Source organism: Fringilla coelebs, assembly GCF_963513975.1.
Source record: "Fringilla coelebs genome assembly, chromosome: 12".
Taxonomy (NCBI): Eukaryota; Metazoa; Chordata; class Aves; order Passeriformes; family Fringillidae; genus Fringilla; species Fringilla coelebs.
This window is the reverse complement of record NC_140038.1, coordinates 20614930-20634271: the sequence shown is the minus strand read 5'-3', so window position 1 is coordinate 20634271 and position 19342 is coordinate 20614930. Positions and strand designations below refer to the sequence as shown.

General features: G+C 39.8%; 2 protein-coding genes across 2 annotated transcripts; one reads left to right on the top strand and one right to left on the bottom strand.

Moving 5' to 3' along the window:
• Positions 1-637: 637 nt before the first annotated feature.
• LCTL (lactase like) lies at positions 638-9333 on the top strand (the record flags this gene model as incomplete). The annotated part of the gene is made up of 13 exons (XM_084213818.1): positions 638-761; positions 1728-1888; positions 3342-3429; positions 3664-3773; positions 4051-4179; positions 4669-4764; positions 5378-5432; positions 5514-5675; positions 6235-6509; positions 6823-6949; positions 7354-7553; positions 8844-8913; positions 9218-9333. The coding sequence occupies 13 exons, from the start codon at positions 638-640 to the stop codon at positions 9331-9333; spliced, it is 1713 nt and encodes a 570-aa protein (XP_084069944.1).
• Positions 9334-10817: 1484 nt separating this feature from the next.
• ZWILCH (zwilch kinetochore protein) lies at positions 10818-19156 on the bottom strand. The gene is made up of 18 exons (XM_084213641.1): positions 19069-19156; positions 18740-18791; positions 18286-18381; positions 18074-18192; positions 17397-17593; positions 16848-16927; positions 16441-16596; positions 16164-16235; positions 15754-15847; positions 15328-15383; positions 14397-14499; positions 13734-13813; positions 13388-13544; positions 12786-12814; positions 12290-12426; positions 11931-12026; positions 11724-11842; positions 10818-11060 (listed from the first exon to the last, which is right to left on the bottom strand). The coding sequence occupies exons 1-18, from the start codon at positions 19122-19124 to the stop codon at positions 10969-10971; spliced, it is 1791 nt and encodes a 596-aa protein (XP_084069767.1). The 5' UTR covers positions 19125-19156; the 3' UTR covers positions 10818-10968.
• Positions 19157-19342: the final 186 nt, after the last annotated feature.

Sequence of the window (19342 nt, the reverse complement as noted above, 5' to 3'; positions counted from 1 at the left end):
AGGAATGTAAAACATCCTTTGGGGACTGTATCAATTTGGGGAAATCAGTGCTATTCTAAAAAGCCCTTCTGAAACTTTATTTAACTCAGCTAAAATGTGTCTCTCTAATAATTTAACTCGATGTCACAGTTTAAAATTGATGCTGGGATTGGATAAAAAGGACAACATCAAGATAAAAGCTGCAATTAATTAAAACTGCAATAATTGCAAGTATTAGTTTTCCTTTTCAGCTTCCACAGGGATTGTTACCATGACAGGTGGAAATATGCTACCAGCATAATTGTTTCTTTTTGTCATGGTTAGAGGGTTTTACTCACTGATATTTGTGGGACAGTTTGAAATTCAGAACAAAATAGGTACCAACAAAGAGACCTTTAGAACAAAGATAAGTAACATTAGAGAAAATATGTGGCTTCTAATAATTATAATTTTGATTGAGGGGATCAATCTTCCCTCATTTTCCCCAGCCTGCAGAAGTTTAACTGCTGCTTCCACTCTGCCCAAACTTTCAGCCTTAAATTATAACTCCCATTCAGCAGAAAAAGAACCAGCTTTTCCCTTTTGACCCCCCAAATTTGTGGAGCAGCAACCCCTGACAGAGCTCTGGTGTTTTCCCTGGCAGGGACAGCTGGTGAGGATGAGGAGGGACACCCTGAGGCGCTGGGCTGTGCTGGTGGCAGTGATGGCACTGAGCGTGGCCGAGGACTTCCCGTGGACCAAGAACAACCCAGGCTCCTTCTACTACGGCACCTTCCCAGCTGGTACGGCCCAAACCCGGCTGCTTTGGGACTTGGAATGTTCTAGACCTGCTCCTTTGCACAAGGAAGTGACCCAGAGGTCTTCCCTGTCCTCCCAGGGAAATGGCAGGAACAGAAATGGAGGTGGCTGCAGGATGCAGAGCGCTCTGGGATGTGCTGTGGGAATACAGGGATCCACATGACCCTGCATTCCACAGAGCCACTTCAATAGGAAACACAAGGACAGGCTCACAGATAACAGCTCATGTCCAAGTGTAACCTGAGAACTCTCCTCCTTTTTAATAAATTACCTACAACTAATGAAATAAACTAAAATACCCTTTGTTATGCAGCCAATTTAAGAAAACGGTGAAATAACTGTGCTGGGTTTGTTTTAAGCTGTTCAGTATTTTCCAATCCACTCTTCAGTATGGATTTATGAACCTTATCCTTTCTTCAACACATATTTAAACATACTTCATCCAAGCAAAATCAAAACTAGAAATATACAGGCACTGACTGGTTTTCATGCTCAAGTTTTTAAGTCATTTATGATATAGTATTTTGTGTAACAATAGGGAAAAAAATCCAGAATATTTCTGTATATTTTACATAACATCTAAACTTGTAGTTGTTAAAACTACCATGAAAACCAGCAGGGAGAAATGATGTGGAACCCTAATTTGTTTTTTACAGTTAGACATTTCTGCCACACTATCAATACCCTACCTCATCACTGTAAAATACAGATTTTACAGGTTTAATAAATGAAAGGATGCCATTTCTTTTTTCAGTGCATCAGAACAGGACACCTTCATTTATTCCCCATTTTCAGACCTATTGAGGCACAGACACATTTTGAAATGCAGAAAACCTCAGCCTCTCCAGCAGCGCTTCCTTTCGCTTCCAGTTCCTCTCTCCTATGAACATTTAGCACCAGGATCAAGCAGCAGGAACATGTTCCAATAACTCCCCTGCTTTTACCTTCAGGTTTCTTGTGGGGTGTGGGAAGTTCTGCCTACCAGACCGAGGGGGCCTGGGACAAGGATGGCAAAGGGCCCAGCATCTGGGATGCCTTCACCCACAGCAAAGGGAAGGTGCTGAGGAACGAGACGGGAGATTCCGCCTGCGATGGCTACTACAGGGTCAAGGTACGGCTCAGGAGGAGTCACCTGTGCCTCTGCAAATGCTCTGGGGCCCCTCCTTGATCCTGGTGTCCCATTTTGAAGGAACAGCTTTAGCTGCTCTAAAGGCTTATTGACCTTAGGAATCCAAGTGCTGATATTTTTAATCAGTACAGTAAAAACTTCTTCCTTTATAATCTCATAGAATCAATAATCCCACAGTGTTTCCCAAATACATCTCAGCTTTTCAGGATTTTTGTCCAAAAAATATTGTAGATGCTGCAGGAAGTCCAAATGCTTAGTTAGAAATACAATAAACATACTTAACCTTTAAATAAAATTAACTTTTTCTCTGTGTGTGCACTTATGAGGTTTTCCAAGTATTTTTCAGAGGCTTTAAAATTCAGTCTGGATGTTGCCCATTTTTTGAAAGGATAACAAATAATCAATGCAGCTCTGTTCACAACATGTTTCCAAGGCTAATACCATCAAAACCAATTTTGAAATTACTGTGCTGGAGGAAAGACAGATACACAGCAAGAGGAATCCAAATGACTGTGAGAAGCCAGGGTTACATAATTGTTACATAATTGGAATTGCAACAAATTTAATAAAAGTTATATTCCCCTGAAGTTTCTCCACATAGATGAAGTTCAAAGGAGAACCAGAGGTCTCAGCAAGAACTAAGAGAAAAGTAACTATGCCTTACTCTCCTAAAATGGGAAAATGCACGAGAGGTTTCATTTGAGCTCTCAAACCAGCAGAAGTTTGAAAGAACAGCTTAAAAAGTATCTCAGAGAAGCTGGGGCTCTGAGCCTCCCTGGGGTGTGGCACCAGAAGAGATTGACACAGAGATTATTTGGATTTGGATTTAGAAATACTTTCTAAAACTTGCTTGTATTTGTCCACTTACCTGGTCCTCTTTATATCAGATCACTCTTTGCTTTCATCATCAGAATCCTCTCTGCATTGGCACCAAATACCACCAATTTCTAATTTCATTGAACACTGAAGATGTACAATTTCTTAGCAAAAGAACATATATTCATATGGGATTTAGGAGGTTTTCTCATTCCAGTATAAGACAGTGAAGGAAAGTCCAAGTAATTATGTTTTTGAGCCTGAGCTGAAAATGTTTGAAGTCAAGATTTACAGGCCTCTATTATTTTCTAACACAAATTCTGATATAAATATAATAGTATTGCAAAACCTCAGCTCATTTTTCTGTAGTGCAAACATTCAGTCTCCACAGTTGCACAAAACATTACAGGACTTCTTTGGCCTGTCAAAAAAAGTGGTTAAAGAGGAAGGCCTCAAGCAGAACGAGCCATCACCTCAAAGATCAGAAGAAAACAGATTGAATCCTCTTTTGTGCAAATTTTCCATAGATTCTCTGCATTCAGAATTAGTTAAGACAGATGAGGAACTGAAGTTATTCTGCTCGGCCTCAGGATGTGTCATTTGGATTTTCTTCTCACAGGATGACATTCAGTTATTGAAGGAGCTGAAGGTGAATCACTACCTCTTGTCCATCTCATGGCCAAGGATTATGCCCACAGGCATCAAAGGTAAGCACAATTTCACCACATTCTTCCCAATATTCTCATCTGGAAGGAATTTTACTCCTGAGTAACCCTCAGTTGTTCAACTTTTCTGTTACACAGATTTGTTTGTCTGCATTTTATTATTACAGAATTCCCAACACTGTAATGTAAAACTCCTTGGTTAATATTTTCAGATTTCTGTTCTTCCAGTTATTTGGGAACCAATGCAGGTAATTCCTTGTCTGTGCTTTCCATCAGCTGAGCAACTGAATGAGAAGGGAATACAATTCTACAATGACACAATTAACAGTCTTCTGGAAAACAACATCACCCCTATTGTGAGCCTCTACCACTGGGATCTGCCACAGGTCAGACTATTTAAATTCGTGAAACAGCTTAAATAAAGCCTTCTGATAGAAATAATTTCTTAAGGGTAAGAACTAAGGGTACTTAAAAAAAATAGAGAAGCCTGCATGATTTTAAGAATTTGTAAATATTTCCTATTCATTTGGATTTTATGTGCATTGAAGTTTTGAAAAATCTCTTTCTGAGCTAGAAGTAGAATTAAATAGAAATAAAAGTCTTTTTAAGCAGCAGCTGACTTTGAAGTACAATTATTGAATCTTGAAATTTTTCTTTCCAAAGGTTCTCCAAGAAAAGTATGGTGGCTGGCAGAACATAAGCATGATGAATTATTTTAATGATTATGCAAATCTGTGTTTTGAGAAGTTTGGTGACCGTGTGAAACACTGGATTACATTCAGCAATCCTTGGGTAAGTCATCAATGCTTTCCTTCCAAACTCTCCCACTGCACTGTTCTGTTCCCAAAGTTCTGTGCAAGTGACACTAGAGAAGAGTAGGGGGAAAAATGGAGAGGGAAGGGGAAAGATTTAAACCATTAATCTCGGTGGCCAAAAATCTCAGTGGGCAGATTTTGCACACGGGCAGAGTTTTAAGACGTGAAATTCCAGGAAAATTTTGAAAACTCCTTAGCTGGAGAGACTGAAATTAGAAATTAGGAACTGGAAAGGCAGTTGTTATTTACCCTTCCCCATTCCTCAGCTCACCCTCTAACCCTCCTCACCAACACCCTGCTCCCAACACACCACAGCTCAGTACCAAGCAGGCAGGAATTGGGAGCCAAGGGAAGAGGGGATTGGAGAGGGCCAGCCCAGCAGGGGAGCACAGGATGCAGAGGATGGAGCACATCCCCTGGCTCTGGAGCCCAGAGCAGGACTGACTGTGCCTCTGTGTGTTTGCAGGCAGTGGCTGAAAAGGGCTATGAAACAGGAGAACACGCGCCAGGACTGAAGCTCGGCGGCTGCGGCGCCTACAAAGCTGCTCATCACATCATTAAAGTAAAAAAGCTCCTGAAATTACGTGTCAATTCAGGATCTTTATCAGATTTCACTCCTTAAACTGAAATGTAGTTTCACAGCCCTGAAATTATCATCTGGCTTTAAACCTCCAGTGCAGAATCCAAAGCACTACCAATGTTTGGTGCTTGATTTAACACTTGCAACAATTTGAAATTCCTTATATTATAAATGTCTCTTCTAATTTGTTTCAAGCTGGCTGAAAAAGAAAACATCCAGGTTAGTCTAGAAACAAACATCCTGGCCTGTTGAAATGAACCTGGATGTTGCAAGTGACTTCAGGAAGTCTCTGGTAAAAATGAACTTTCATTTGCCTGAATAAATGAGGGAGAGACATCCAAAGAGCAGAGCCATAGGATAGAGCCCTGTCCTGAGGGCTGTGTGTCAGCTCCATGTCCTGGAATTTAGGGAAGGAATCTTGCACGAAGAATTTTGTGATGTCTTACATGAAATCAAAGTTTCTATAATGAACACAAAAGAAATTCTGTGGTATTTTCAGGGAGACCTCAGTGCAAAAAGTGCTCACCAGCTTTCCATGCCATAAGGGATGAAAATGTGCACAAGATTTATTTTATTTTAACATTCTTTTTTACAGACTCATGCCAAGGTTTGGCACTCCTACAACAGCACCTGGCGCAGGGAGCAGAGAGGTAATGAGGATTCATTCTCTGATTGTGCTGCTGTTTCTGTTAAGGCCTTCAAGAACTGCAGAACTGTCCCTCTATTTTAAGGGATGGTTGGAATTTCTCTAACGAGTGGCTGGGGGGAACCTGTTGATCCACACAGCCAGCCAGACAGAGATGCTGCTGAAAGGTACATCCAGTTCCACCTGGGATGGTTTGCAAACCCCATTTACAGAGGGGACTACCCAGAAGTTATGAAGAATTATGTAGGTAAGTCCCAGTAGCTGTGACATGGATAGATCCACAGTTCTAGCACACTACAGGGGAGTAACTCCTGGCCAACATGTGCTTTAGTCAAGTCAGGGCACAGGGGAGATAGCAAAGCAAAGGCCCCCGGGCTGGACACGGCTCCTAAAGCACTCTGGGGACACACCAGGACTCTTGAAATCACTGTTTCTCCATGTATTGTACCCAACTTAATTCTCCAAACCAAAAGGATGAAAGGTGATCTCATCTGAAAAAACCAATTAAGCTCAGGTGTCCTCAACATTAACACTAAATTAAAGAAAACCCTCTTTGGCCCCAGCACAGGGTGCCCAGAGAAGCTGGGTCTGCCCCTGGCAGTGTCCCAGGCCAGGCTGGGTGGGGCTGGGAGCACCCTGGCACAATGGAAGGTGTCCCTGCCCATGGCAGGGGGGGAGGTGATTTTAAAAGTCCCGTCCAACCCAAACCATCCAGGATTTTATGATTCCATGATTTATTGCTGGTGAGATAAAGAACACCAATTTCTGTGCTCCTCAGAAGTTGTCTCCTATAATTATTTTGCTAGGTAGGAAGAGTGCCCAGCAGGGCCTGGGGACATCAAGATTACCAACTTTCTCAGTGCAAGAGAAAACCTATATTAAAGGCACCTCGGATTTCCTGGGAATTGGTCATTTTACCACTCGTTATGTTCTGCAGAAGAGCTTTCCCTTCCTCCAAGTGTCCAGTTACCGCACTGACCCTGACCTGGCTGAACTGGTGGACCCTGACTGGCCAGCCCCAGGCCCTAAGTGGCTCTACTCTGTGCCCTGGGGGTTCAGAAGGTTGCTCAACTTCATTAAGGTGAGCAGAGCAGATCTTTAATTATAAAGGAAGCAAACAAAATGCCTGGTTTAGATTTAGATTTTCAACAGTTCCAGCTATTGGTCTTGTCCTTGTGGGAATTTTCTTTGTCAAAAACCCCTTAATTTCAGCTCAGGAAACTATATAATTCAGTCATTTTAAAATAAGCCCCATAGTTAACTAAAATTCCTACTACACATTTTTCTTAGGTAAGTAAATGTAGAAAATTGTTTTTAATGCACTTTACTAATTCACATATTCTGTCAAAATAAAATTATTTTATGTGAAGCAATTTAAACATTTCTGTTTGCAGACCCAGTATGGGAACCCCCTGATTTATGTGACAGAGAATGGAGTGTCTGAAACAGTGCAGTGCCCTCAGCTGTGTGATGAGTGGAGGATCCAGTACCTGAAGGGATACATCAATGAAATACTCAAAGGTCACTTGAAAACAGCTTTATAGGATTTGACTTTTGGAGTATTTTTTACTTTGTCCTTTCCATCACAGAGGAATAACTATTCACAAGTCAAAATGGACAGCAAACCAGACTCAAATTTTCACCAAAATATCAACCCAAGCAAACATATTAATACTAATAATTACAATAACCTACCTGAGATTAATTACTGCAATATTTCAGTTTTCACTCTCAGAAAGGAGATTACCATGCCCATAGAGCTCTAGAACCTCTAAGCTAAAGATGATTTCAAAGAATCTGAATTAATTTGTACTTCCTTTTTCTGTCCTCTTCCCCATCTCTTCCTACTATAAACCAAAACATTTCCAGAACCATATTTGAAGGACAAACCCCACCTTTAGCAGTGATTTGTGTTCTGTTTCCAGCTCTAAATGATGGTGTAAATGTCAAAGGTTACACTGCCTGGTCACTGCTGGATAAATTTGAATGGAACAAAGGCTTCTCTGAAAGATTTGGGCTTTACCACATTGACTTCAAAAACAAGAACAAACCACGGTACCCAAAGGCTTCTGTTGACTACTATAAAAAGATTATCAGTGCAAATGGATTCCCAAATCCAAGAGAGGTAATGACAGCTGCTAATTCTGATTTTTTTTCCCTTTTTCTTTGATTTATGTGCAAATATCACATTGAATTTCAGGAAACAACTTGTATGAATATGTTACAGAAGTGACACTTTGTAAAATAGGGATCTGTTTAATACAGATATTCAGACACTGAAAGTGGAAGAGACTCAATTACTGTTTCTAAAGCATTCCACAAACTCCAACTGGACTTACTGATGCAGACAAAAGTTCTCCATCAGAAGTTATTTAGCAGTGCTGTCAGATTTCTAGGCAGAAAACTCCACAGATGTCCTACCCTACTGGCAAATAACTGGAATGTATTATCTGCCATCCAAATTTTTTTAAACAATTAACTCGGAGAAATACCCTGAAATAAAAGCCACAAAGAAACTTTCAGGAACCCAGGTGTTGGTAGAATGAAGTGGTTTCAAGTTAATTGCAGGGACAAGGAGGGAGCTGTGGGAGTGAGGAGGATGCTCAGTCTCACAGAGTGTCACCCTTCCCAGGTGGAAAACTGGCACCGGAAGGCCATGGACACCTGCTCTGCCACACACCAACACCTTGCTGCAGGTAAGGAGGGCTCTGCTTTGTTCTATAAAAGCAGATTCTGCAAAGTTCAGATATTAAATTGCTCTCTGAATGCTGCTAAAAGGTATTTTCTCCCCAAAAGCAATACAAGCCTCTAAAGAAACATGTTTTTATTTGTTGTCTCCAACTAAAACCACTGTGGCTAAATGGATCAGCTGTGGATGTTACTGAAATACAGGAACTAGAAGAGTTACTACTTAAAATTGAGGTTGGGGATTCTCCTTAAAAGAAAACTCCTGAATGCTTTTTCAAACACTAACTAAACCCAGACAAATCAAGAAAACCACACAGACAGAAAATCTCTAAATGTTTGACTTTTACATAAAGTGGAACTATAAAAAGAAATAAAAGGGCTGAGGACTGGCCTAAGATAAAATTTGGGCTCTGACGCTCCTGGTAACAAAGAAACCCCAACACAAGTGATCCAGAACACTTAAAAACCTCCTGGTGTAATTCAGGACCTTTCAGAATTCCTGGAGTAAGGATTTTATTAAGATCAAATAACTACTATAGATGTTTACAAGAGGAAGAGCTAAACTCCACATGGTAGGAAACATCCCAGCAGCCAGCCTAAGTTAATCCTGCTCAGCCTCCACTTCCAAGTCACGTTCAGTGTGAATGAACTGGGTTTACTGAACTCTTCCAGGCTTCTCTGAGGAATAAAGTTCTACAAAATAAAACCCATTTAATTTTTCAAACAGATACAGAACAATCATAAAAAGGCCAAAGTTTCCCAAGGATTTCTCTTTGACAATTTTCTTTCACCTTCAGGTGAGGGAAATAAATATCAGAGGATCAGTAAAATATTGTTAATGCACTGCAGCTAACTCACAGCAAGGACAATTTCTGCAACCCTTTGAGCACTGACATGTCTTCACAAACAAAGAGAGGAAAAACTATCGTGGATTTGCCCCAGCTTTGGCAGACTTAGGAAGTTCTGTTTGCTTTGTTTGCTGTTTATGTCAATGTTAACATTTTTATGTTCAAAAAAAATCTTTATGTTAACTCTAAGTTAGGTATTACTGTACTCCAGGGGATTAAACCTCTCACATATTCCTCATTTCTCAAATTTTAGATTCCCTGGTTACTCACATGGAAATGGTGACAGAGATTGTTCTTCCTACAGTTTTCACACTCTGCATTCTCATCAGTATTGTCCTCCTCATATTCTACCTTCGAAACCACAGCTAAAATTGATGTTTGCACACATCTTCATGTGCCAAAAGAACTAAGCTGCAACTGCTTTATTTGAGTAGTTTAAATTTACCACAGATGCTTCTTTTTATACCCCTGTAATGAAATACTATTTACCAATCCACCTAGAGCTTTCATCATCTTTCTATTCAATTCCCAAACATCTTTTTGTTTTTACCAAAATACATTCTCTTTCCACTGATTCTAAGTAGTAGATTTTACAATCCTTATTATTTTGGAAACTTTTACGCATTTTGTTAGTCAGAAAAATAGTTAAGAGTAAAGTGATTCAAATCTTGCCAGTACAAATTTCAAGTGATCAAAAGCTGCTTGCAAATTCTGATTTCAGTCTGTTCATCAACAGCATTTTGATTACCATCTATTTGAGGAAAGACATGTGATTTTAAAATATAAAAGGACTTAAATATTCCAAAAGCACTGCTTAAAAATGAATTTGTTCATGTCTAAAAGTTAGAATAATATATACCTTGCTATTTAGGTGTGGAGAAGAGTTGTTTGAAGTGAGTAATCCAAGGTGACAACTTCTGAATCAGATTTAAACCACACCCCTGCAGTTTAAACTTACCTTATACAACTTTATAATATATTACACACGAAAATGTGGATTTTAAGTAATCCAAGTACTTCCAAAATTAACATTCCACCTTAAATTCCCTTCTACTGCAGGTAGAAACAAGTACTATAAAAACTTGGTTCCACAATTCAGCTGGCTGTACTTGAAATACAGTTTTGCTTGAAACCAGAAGTTATAAAAATTTATAATAATAATAATCTATAACTTATATTTTTAAAAGCATGAATATTGGGGGGTTTCCTTATTCTTACTTACCCATAGTTGAGTTTTTAATACAAAATATTTCTGTCTCAGATCATTTAGTCAGCATGTACAAAACTATGGAATTGTTTAAATTAGACCACCAAAATGTTACCTCACTGATTAATCAACATAACACATGCAACTCCCAACACATTTAAATTATTAAGTCAGCCAATTATACTGAATTTGTTTTTTAAAAAATTATGCAAAACATAGAAGACAACACTGTTAAAATAACTCACTTCACATTGAAGGAATAAAATAATTTGAAGAGAAGAGAGAAGTATTTTCAAGAATACTCCAAAATATAAATACAGGGACAAAGAAACCCAAACTGGCTCAAGATCCCAAGGCCCTGGATGAAGAACTTTCCAAATCCTTCAGGATGATAAAGCATCACTCGATCCCAGGAGAACATAACAATATTGCTTGGTTTGTTGGTTAAGATAATTCACACTTTGAACAGTGTCTGATTGCATTTTTAATGATCAAAAAATTAAATATGAACCCCAAAGTGCACAACTTTGTTGAATGCCTCTAAATATATGAAAAATATCCGCCATATTTACAAAATATTTATACTGTACAGTGATAATTGCACTGCATTTTTAACAAATGAGGTGCTACAGGTGAATTGTGGCTGTGGAGATCCCACTTAAGTGTAATAAAACAAATAAATCAGTGAAGATAAACTGTTTGAAGCCTTAAGTTTCTAAAGGTTCTGTTGGGACAGAAAACACTAAACTTTCTCCCTTTCTGTACCTTTCCAGTCCTGCTTGCTCAGTAACATCAACTTAAGTGAACTGCACCTGACTGCACTGAGTCATGGTAACAAAATACAGCCTTTCTTCACTGCTTCCATTTACTGTGGAGTCAGACAAGAAACCTGCAAGGACAAAGGGAAAAGTTGGGATTAACCCCTCTTGTTAGAAGGTAGAGATTAGTCCAGATTACTCCTTGGAGCAGCCTCCAGAACAGTTTTCAAAGTGCAGTTTTACTGAAGCACTTCATGACAAAAATCAATGACAAGGAAGATTTACCAAACCCTCACATCAAACCTCATCCCAAAAAGGCAAATCATTTCTGTACCAGTCTCTCTGCTTAATTCTTCCCCATTCTGATGCTTTTCCACTTGTTCTGCATTTGCTTGCAGCAAGGCAGACTCTCTCCCCTTTGCACCTTCTCTGACTTGAGACCAGCATTAGCAACATGGAAATTTGTCTTCAAAACTCTTCTCAGATTCATTAGCAAATACTTTAAAAATAAGTTGCAAGACTTTTTGGGTATCAATCATCTCATATTTATAGCTATTCTGTCATTTTAACTCTAAAAACATAACTCAGTCAAGGTGAGAACGCAAAAAATCACCATTTTCTGAATATCCTTAATTCTGTAAATACCACCTCACTCTTTTAGTAGAAGGCAAAATATCATTTCACTTTTGCTGAAAAGTAAATATAAAGTTCAGACCTGCTGAACTCAGGATAAAAACTGAACTTGTCTGAAGTTTGTGCTTTGATTATATCATTTCACCACTACCATTCCCCACCTGAATTGTTTGATGTCCCATGTTCAACTGGAGCATTGGTACTGACTTGCCACATTGTTTTAACTTCCTTCTGTCCATGCCCACTGCTTATCTCCACCCTCCAGACTTCAGGGTTATCACTGAGAGCATAATCAAAAAACATCAAAATTGAGTCAGGTATTCAGTCACATCTGAATTTTATGCTGCAAATGCTGAAGTTTCTCTTACTTTTGATAGAATTTCTTCACAAGAGCTGGTCGGATGGGCAGCTGAAACACATGCTTCTCATTTAGAGGGTTTTCCTTGTAATACTTCATGCAAATCCTACAAGAGATATCAGGTTACTTTCTTTAAAGAAATGCTTGTACAACAGAGCAAAAACCTTGTGCAAAATTAACTATACTCTCACACTTTATTATTGCCTTTAGTTTTTCAGTTTTAGTCCCAAAGAAAAATTTGGCAGGAAGATCCAACTGCTCCTTCTGCAGTCTCACTATCACCAACATTTTGGTGTTTTTTTAAAACTGCCAAACAAACTCTATTTGTGACTGTCATTTAAAGTGCAAAAGTAGAAATGAAATAATTACTGTGTCAAAGGGAAGAGGTTCTCATGTCTGAACTGCAGTAAGCCTGTACAGCTGACCATTATTTCCAGCATATGGTGAAGCTTTTGAACACGGTGGACTTGTTCCTGGAGCTCCACTGATGTGGAAATGAAGTAATCCTGGAAGAGCAAAGAGCTTCTGTTCTTACTTGAGCACTCCCTTGATACAGACAAACAACACACCCTCAGCAAATAAAACCATCTTCCCGTTTCTTTGGAGAAGCCAAGATTTTTAGAGTGGCCCAGCAGACTCAGAACCAAGTCTCATCAAAGTGTGACAAAGGTTCACTGCCTTGACAGTGACCCAGATCAGATATTAAGGGAATTATCTGGGAATGAGGAAACAAAACAATGACATTTCTGCATTTCTGACATTTCCAGCCTCATGATCTGCACTTCAGTTTCTCAACTTATATGATTTGCATCCCACCATCAGCTAAGCATGCTGTGCTTTATAAAATAAAAATAAAGCATCTCACCAAGTAGGTTACTGTTGCAAGTTCCTGGCCTGTAAAAGGAACAGCAGGAAGAAAAATTAAAATTTAATATATGGTATCAGATGAAATATAAGCAACGTTCAGGTGATCAAACAGGAAATCTACTAAAGGACAAAGTCAGCAGGAGTGCGATGTTATTTATTGACATGATCATTCATTCCAAACAAGAAAACCCCTCTAAAGTGGCATGGTCAAGGCATGATTTCATTTATCACCAAGGCTACACAATGAAGAAACCCACCGTGTACTTGGAGACAACCACCCTCCTCAGGACACACAAGTTTACAAAAGTAGTGAAAATAAAAAAGCAAATAAACAAAGAATGAGAACAGGATGACAAATGCCAAAAAGAAATGAAGGGGTAACAACAACAGTAAAACACAAAGGTATGCTTCTTTTGAAAAAAATAAGTTTTTAAAATTTTGAAATTTAAAAGCTGAAAAGTCCCATTATTAAGGAAGCTGGAAACTGCACTTCAGCAGATGGGAATGAAGAGATAGAGATTACCCAAAAAGTTCATTGTTTCCTGCATGGAACACCTTTTCTCCTGAATTCCTAATGCTGTTACCAAGTGTCAGGCTCACCTATGAAAAAACTGACATAATCTTTCTTCATCTTCTCCAAGCCAACCTCCAGGAGCATCTGAATGGGAGTGATGTCACTGAGGGTAACATCCTCCATCTTTCCATGGTAGGACTGTTGGATCAACTGACTTAAGAAAGTGCTACTTCCCTGATGAATCTAAAAAGAAACAAATCTTTTTGTGATGTAACTGTGCATGAAGCACCACCAACAGTGTTCAGAAGTTCAATACCAGGGAAACACACAATTTAAAAACAACACAAATGAGGGGCAGTGAAGGGACAAGAACTGCATTTTACTCTAAACTATCCCAAATTTTAACTTCTATTGTGAAACACAAATACATACCCATGGCTGTATCTCACCACATTCCAGGGATTTTATGACCAGTGTGAAACAGTCTATTAACTCCTGATAGGAACTGACACCTGGAAAGAGAACCACAGCATTTGAATTATCAATTCAGGCTCTTTCTCCAGCTGTTAAGGCACTAACACCAGGTCAACACAGCCTTGCATGAACAAAACCCCTCAGTTAAAGAAAGAGAGCTGAAATTACAGACTGCACAGCTTTCTGGCACCTTTGTCATATGATGACTTTAAAAAAGGTTACTCAAAACATTGATCAACAGAGACCAGTGAATTCTATATACACTGAAAATTGTCCCTCAGATCTTGAGAAAAAGAAATAATAAAGTTTTCAGTTTTAGAGCAGATGGATTTTAGCTTTAGAGAAACTACCAATGGTTTAACACCTTTTGCAGTCAAACAAAATGAAATTATCTCCTGCTAGATGCTGGTTAGCCATGGGAAGGTTGTAAGAAAATAGATCATCCTACATCCTTAAAATGGGCTCTTTTAGGAAGAGAGCAATTGGTATTGCTGATACCAATTTTCTGAAGAGCTGATGAGTCCTTAAAACTCAGAAATGGACAGGAATTTCCCTGAAAAAGCAATACTGTCTAGCAGACAGAGAAGAAAATGAAAGGAAAACAAGTCACAATACACTTACTTTTCATTTTGCACCATAATTGCTCAGTGAAATCCAGGTCTCCTCGCTCACCAAAGATTGATTTTATGCAACTGTCCACAGCAGCTGTGTCACATTTGATTTTCTGGAAGAATTTATTGGTCTTCAATGAAAAATGGTGCCTTAAGAGTCAAAAACTTTCCACATCTGAATTTCTCCAGAGATCAAAACTGGCTCTATCATTTATTTCCTCCTTTTTCCAGGGAAACTACCACACAGTATTTGGCAGTATACTTGTATTTAAAAGTGAGTCTGATTCTTTACAGAATTATCAACTGGACAACTGCTAGCCTTGGACCAGGAAACAAAAGCCACTGCAGAGAGACTTCAGATCTCCGCCAGGTATTGTCTGTGTACCCAGCAGTGCCTGGGAGGCCAAAATCCAGAGACACAAATTCTCAAAGCAGAAAACTATTTCCCTGTAATCCTGACACAGAATAGTTCTGTTGACACAGAAATCAATATATTCTTAGATTATCAACAAAATGCTGCTTCTCTCTTAATAGAAAATAGATCTAAACCTTTCCTTGTAAGCTGAGAGGGAAAAAAATCTTAATATAACCAAATATATTTTTTATAATTTGAATTTGCCTACTGCTTCACAATACCATAAACCTCTAGATAACTAAGTCACATATTCAACTGATACTATTAAATTAGCATCAAATAACTAAATTAGGCAAGAAAAGCAAATTAATTACAGAATGCAATGGCAGAAAGGTCAGAATTCCTGGAAGAAATCAGACCTTTTCCCATTATTTTTAAACAGCAGAGACAGAAAGCAAGAGATCCATATTGCTTTACATCACTATTTACACATATAAACAATATACAAGATTTAGTCAAAATCTGAAATATCTGCAGTAAAAATGGAAGCAAAATGACAAAGCAGCTGTTAGGAAATTGCACAAACCTCTGTTTCATTCTTGTCTTCAAATATATAATCTCCATCCAGCTTCTTCTTTAAATCTAGTAGAGTTAAAAAAATAAGTTCCACCACTATGAAAAGTGTCATCAAACCCATCCTTAATGCCCAGGCACATTAAAACTAACAAATACACTGAATAAAAGATCTGAGTCCTTTAAAACTGGTTTTATTGGGTAAGGATATAGTGTGAAATTTTTAAAAAATGTTTTTTATTATTATTACTTTGATCTATGATATTAGGACAAAGAAAAATGACAAATATGTATTAACCTATTTAACTACTCTGTGCAGTGCTTACAGCACAGAAATGAACATTCCCAGTTCTAATGCTTTAAAAGTTGTATGTGGAATTCCCCTTTATCCCTGTGAAGTGCCACACCCCTCCCTCCCCATGGAACAAGCAGCAATTACCAGTCAGAAATTCCTGGACCAGTTTAAGAGCTGATTCAGACTCTGAAGGCTCGGGCCACTCAGTCACACCCGTCTTCAGACCTTCAGCCAAAGCCTAAAAGCAGCAGGAAAATCCCAAAAGAAATCAGTTCTTCCTGGGAGGCCTGCATGTGTCATCTTTCACAGACAACTTCACCAAGAATCACAAATCTCTGCACAGCTAACCAGGAGTTACAAATTTGCAGAATTTCCTGGATGACTTGCCCTCATTCTATTCAAGATTTCTAAAACTGAGCTCAAAGTTTCAGCTAAAATAAACACTTGAAGTTATCTTTGAAAGGTCTGATGAAGTTTTCAATAAAGGAAATTATTGGCACATAAAATCCCCCTTCCATGCAAATGTGAAATTGGAATTTGCCCCCTGCACTCACCAAGAGGAACTGCAGCTCTCGGTACAGCTGGAACACAGGACTTCTGGGGTCCCCCGACTCCAGGGCAATATTCTGAAAGTTCCACAACTTGATCTCAGTTTCAAACTTTAGAAATTAAGCATCTTAAAATTTTCATCAGTGAGAAGCCTGTCTGCACAACTTACAATTCAGCTTATGAACAGGCTACACTGCTTTTATCTTCTATCCTTTATACTACACATGATGTGAATATTGTGCCACAGGCTTGAGTTTATTTGCTTTTTCCATCCTGACTTACCAGGGTGGCAGCAGAGATCACTGGGGGAGTCTCCAGAATCTTTTCCACACCATTCCATGTGATATCCACATAGATGTTGCTTCCAGATTCTGCAATGGTGTCCTCTATTGCAGCAGCTGCAATCAGCTCATACCGAGCAAATCCTTTTGTTGTCACCTAAAATGAACAGATTTTAAAAATAAAAACAACAAAACTACTACAGGCAAAGTAATTTTAAAAGCATCTCACAGCAAGCAAAAAAGGATTAATAGCAGACAAATACATTATAAACATAACCTGAAATACTACAGAATCATACTAAGGTGGTTTCCCCAGAGAATCTAAAAAGCCTCCCCAAACCAGCATCATAAACCCAAAACAGAGTTTTTAAACTTCAACTGAAGCCGTGACAGAGCATAAAAACCTACAACAGATGCATGATGTCTTTTTTTATGTTCCATTTTGAGCTCTTCCAGGTTTGGAAAACGGGTTTTATCAGCTGTAGGACCTAGGAAAGCAAAAAAAGTGAGAATCAAAAACCCCCATTTGACACAATTCAAATGTGGCACTTCAAATTCATTCCCAAATACTCCATTTGGTGAGGCATGACTCGTGCTGTCCTTTAGAAAGCAGGAATTCTGCTTGCATTTCTCTATTGGTGATAAGAGCTGATATGAGCATAGATAAATGTTTAGAATGAGTCAGGAGTTCTGTAAGATGCTGAATGGAGCAGTTTAAAAACGAGCTGAGGTAGGCCTGCACAGCTACAGGTGCACCAAGTAGATAAAAAAGCCATTTCCCCCCCACAGCATTGGTAAAAATATATTTTCTCTTATTTTAATCCCTTCTTGCTCATTGAAACCAGGAATACAGAGCATTTCCAAGCCAGTATCACACAAAGACAGCATTCTGACATCAGCATTCCCACATTTTTTAGCCTTCCTCGTTTAATTTTCTGTGCACCAAGACCACCTTACCATCACATGAAACCAGGTAAATATTGAGCCCTGTGACTTTGTTTCCAGCCTTGAGAGGCTCAGCTCCAATCCAGCAGGTGTGCTGAGGATCTGAACCATCACACCTGGCCCACAGGGGAGGAAGCACAGCCAGGTCACTCATCCCCAGGGAGGTCATGTTTGGGTTTTGCACCATTGTGTACAAGGAAATCAACTGCCTAGAAACAGGAGCAGGGAGAAAGATGACAACAAATAACAAAATATATTAATGTAGACTGAAGACTCTAAAATTATAATTGAATATTACATTCTAAGCTAATTAAGAGAACACATTAGTCAGGTAAACCACATTTTGGTACCATGCATTGGTGTTTTAATAACACCAAAGATGCAAATCAGCTTTTTTTAACAGGAGCTTTACCAAAAAAAAAAAAAAGGACACTGCACTGAAGTCTTACTGAGCTTTTTTGCTCATCTAAGTGCTTTTTGACTACCTGGATTTTAGCTACTTTTTAAAACACATCTAGCCATTAAAAGTAGGAAGGCCCTTTTGCAGGATGAAAACAATCACAACTCCTCATAAACTAATGAGTCATTTTATTTAGGGGATTAAAAATACAGATTATGAATATTAGAAAAAGACACAGAATTACAAAAGAAAACTCCCTCAAAAGGGGAGGGAAAGCTTTCACACTTACTTTGCTTTTCCAACAGAAAGAGCCAGGGCTCCAGGACTCTCCTTTGGCAAAACCTCAGAGGCATAAACAGCATCATCTGTTCTTGATTCCTCCATGGAGTCTCTTTCTTCACTGTGTGTCTTTAAGAGAAATGTGTATGAAAGGTGTGAGAAAAACATCAGATGGGAATCCAAAAGTCTGGATTATATTTAATATCTACCAAGCACACTTACAGCTTTCTGCAAAATATACACTGCTGCGCTTCCGTTCCAAAATCTTTCAACAGGATTTTTGCAACTGCCACCAACCAATGAGATCTCTACATCAGTCTGTAAAAAAAAAAAGAAAAAAAATCAAAACTTTTTAACTCACTGTATAGAGACACTGCATTGCATCATTTTTTTTAAGAGGATGGAGTTGACAGGACAAGGTGGAACAGCTTCACACTGACAGAGCAGGTGTAGATTGGAAATTAGAAAGAAATCCTTCCTGTGAGGGTGGGGAGGCTCTGGCACAGGATGCCCAGAGCAGCTGTGGCTGCCCCTGGACTCCTGGCAGTGTCCCAGGCCAGGTTGGACATTGGGGCTTGGAGCACCTGGGACAGTGGACAGTGTCCCTGTCATGGGCGGGGGGGGAATGGGATGATTGCCAAACTCCCTTCCAACCCAAACCAGTCTACGATTTTACCTCATAGAGATAGGGATGTTCGGGGATACTGTCCTTTCCTTCTTCGCGTATCCTGAAAGAAAAGAAAACGTTGTGATATGCGACCTTTCTCCTCAGCATTCCCCATTAAACAGCATCATTACCCACATACAATAAACACTCCAAGGTTACAACCGGAGCCTCAGGAGCCTCCCCACAAGCAGGGCCAGACCTCCCTCAGCAGAGCAGCGGAGACCTCCAGGGCGTGACCCCGATCCACACCGGTTCAAGAGCCCGGACAGCCCCGGGAACAGCCCCGATCCCCACCGGAGCAGGAGCCCGCTCAGCCCCGGGAACAGCCCGACCCTCACCGGAATAGAAGCTCACTCAGGACGCCGCCCGCCCGGCGCCGCCGCTCCGCCGCCATCGCCGCCCGCCACAATCGAACCTCCCGCCCGCCGGCGCTATGCGATGTCTGTGAGGGGAGGGTGACGCGCCACTCCGGATCCCTCCGCCGGAACAGACTCCCCTGCTTTGGCGGGGAACTGAGCGAGACAAAGGCGCCCGAAGAGCTCGGGATGGGCGCAACGGGGCCGAAGAGACTTGGATAGGGACTGGGACCGGGGCTGGAGCTCGGTCCGGAAC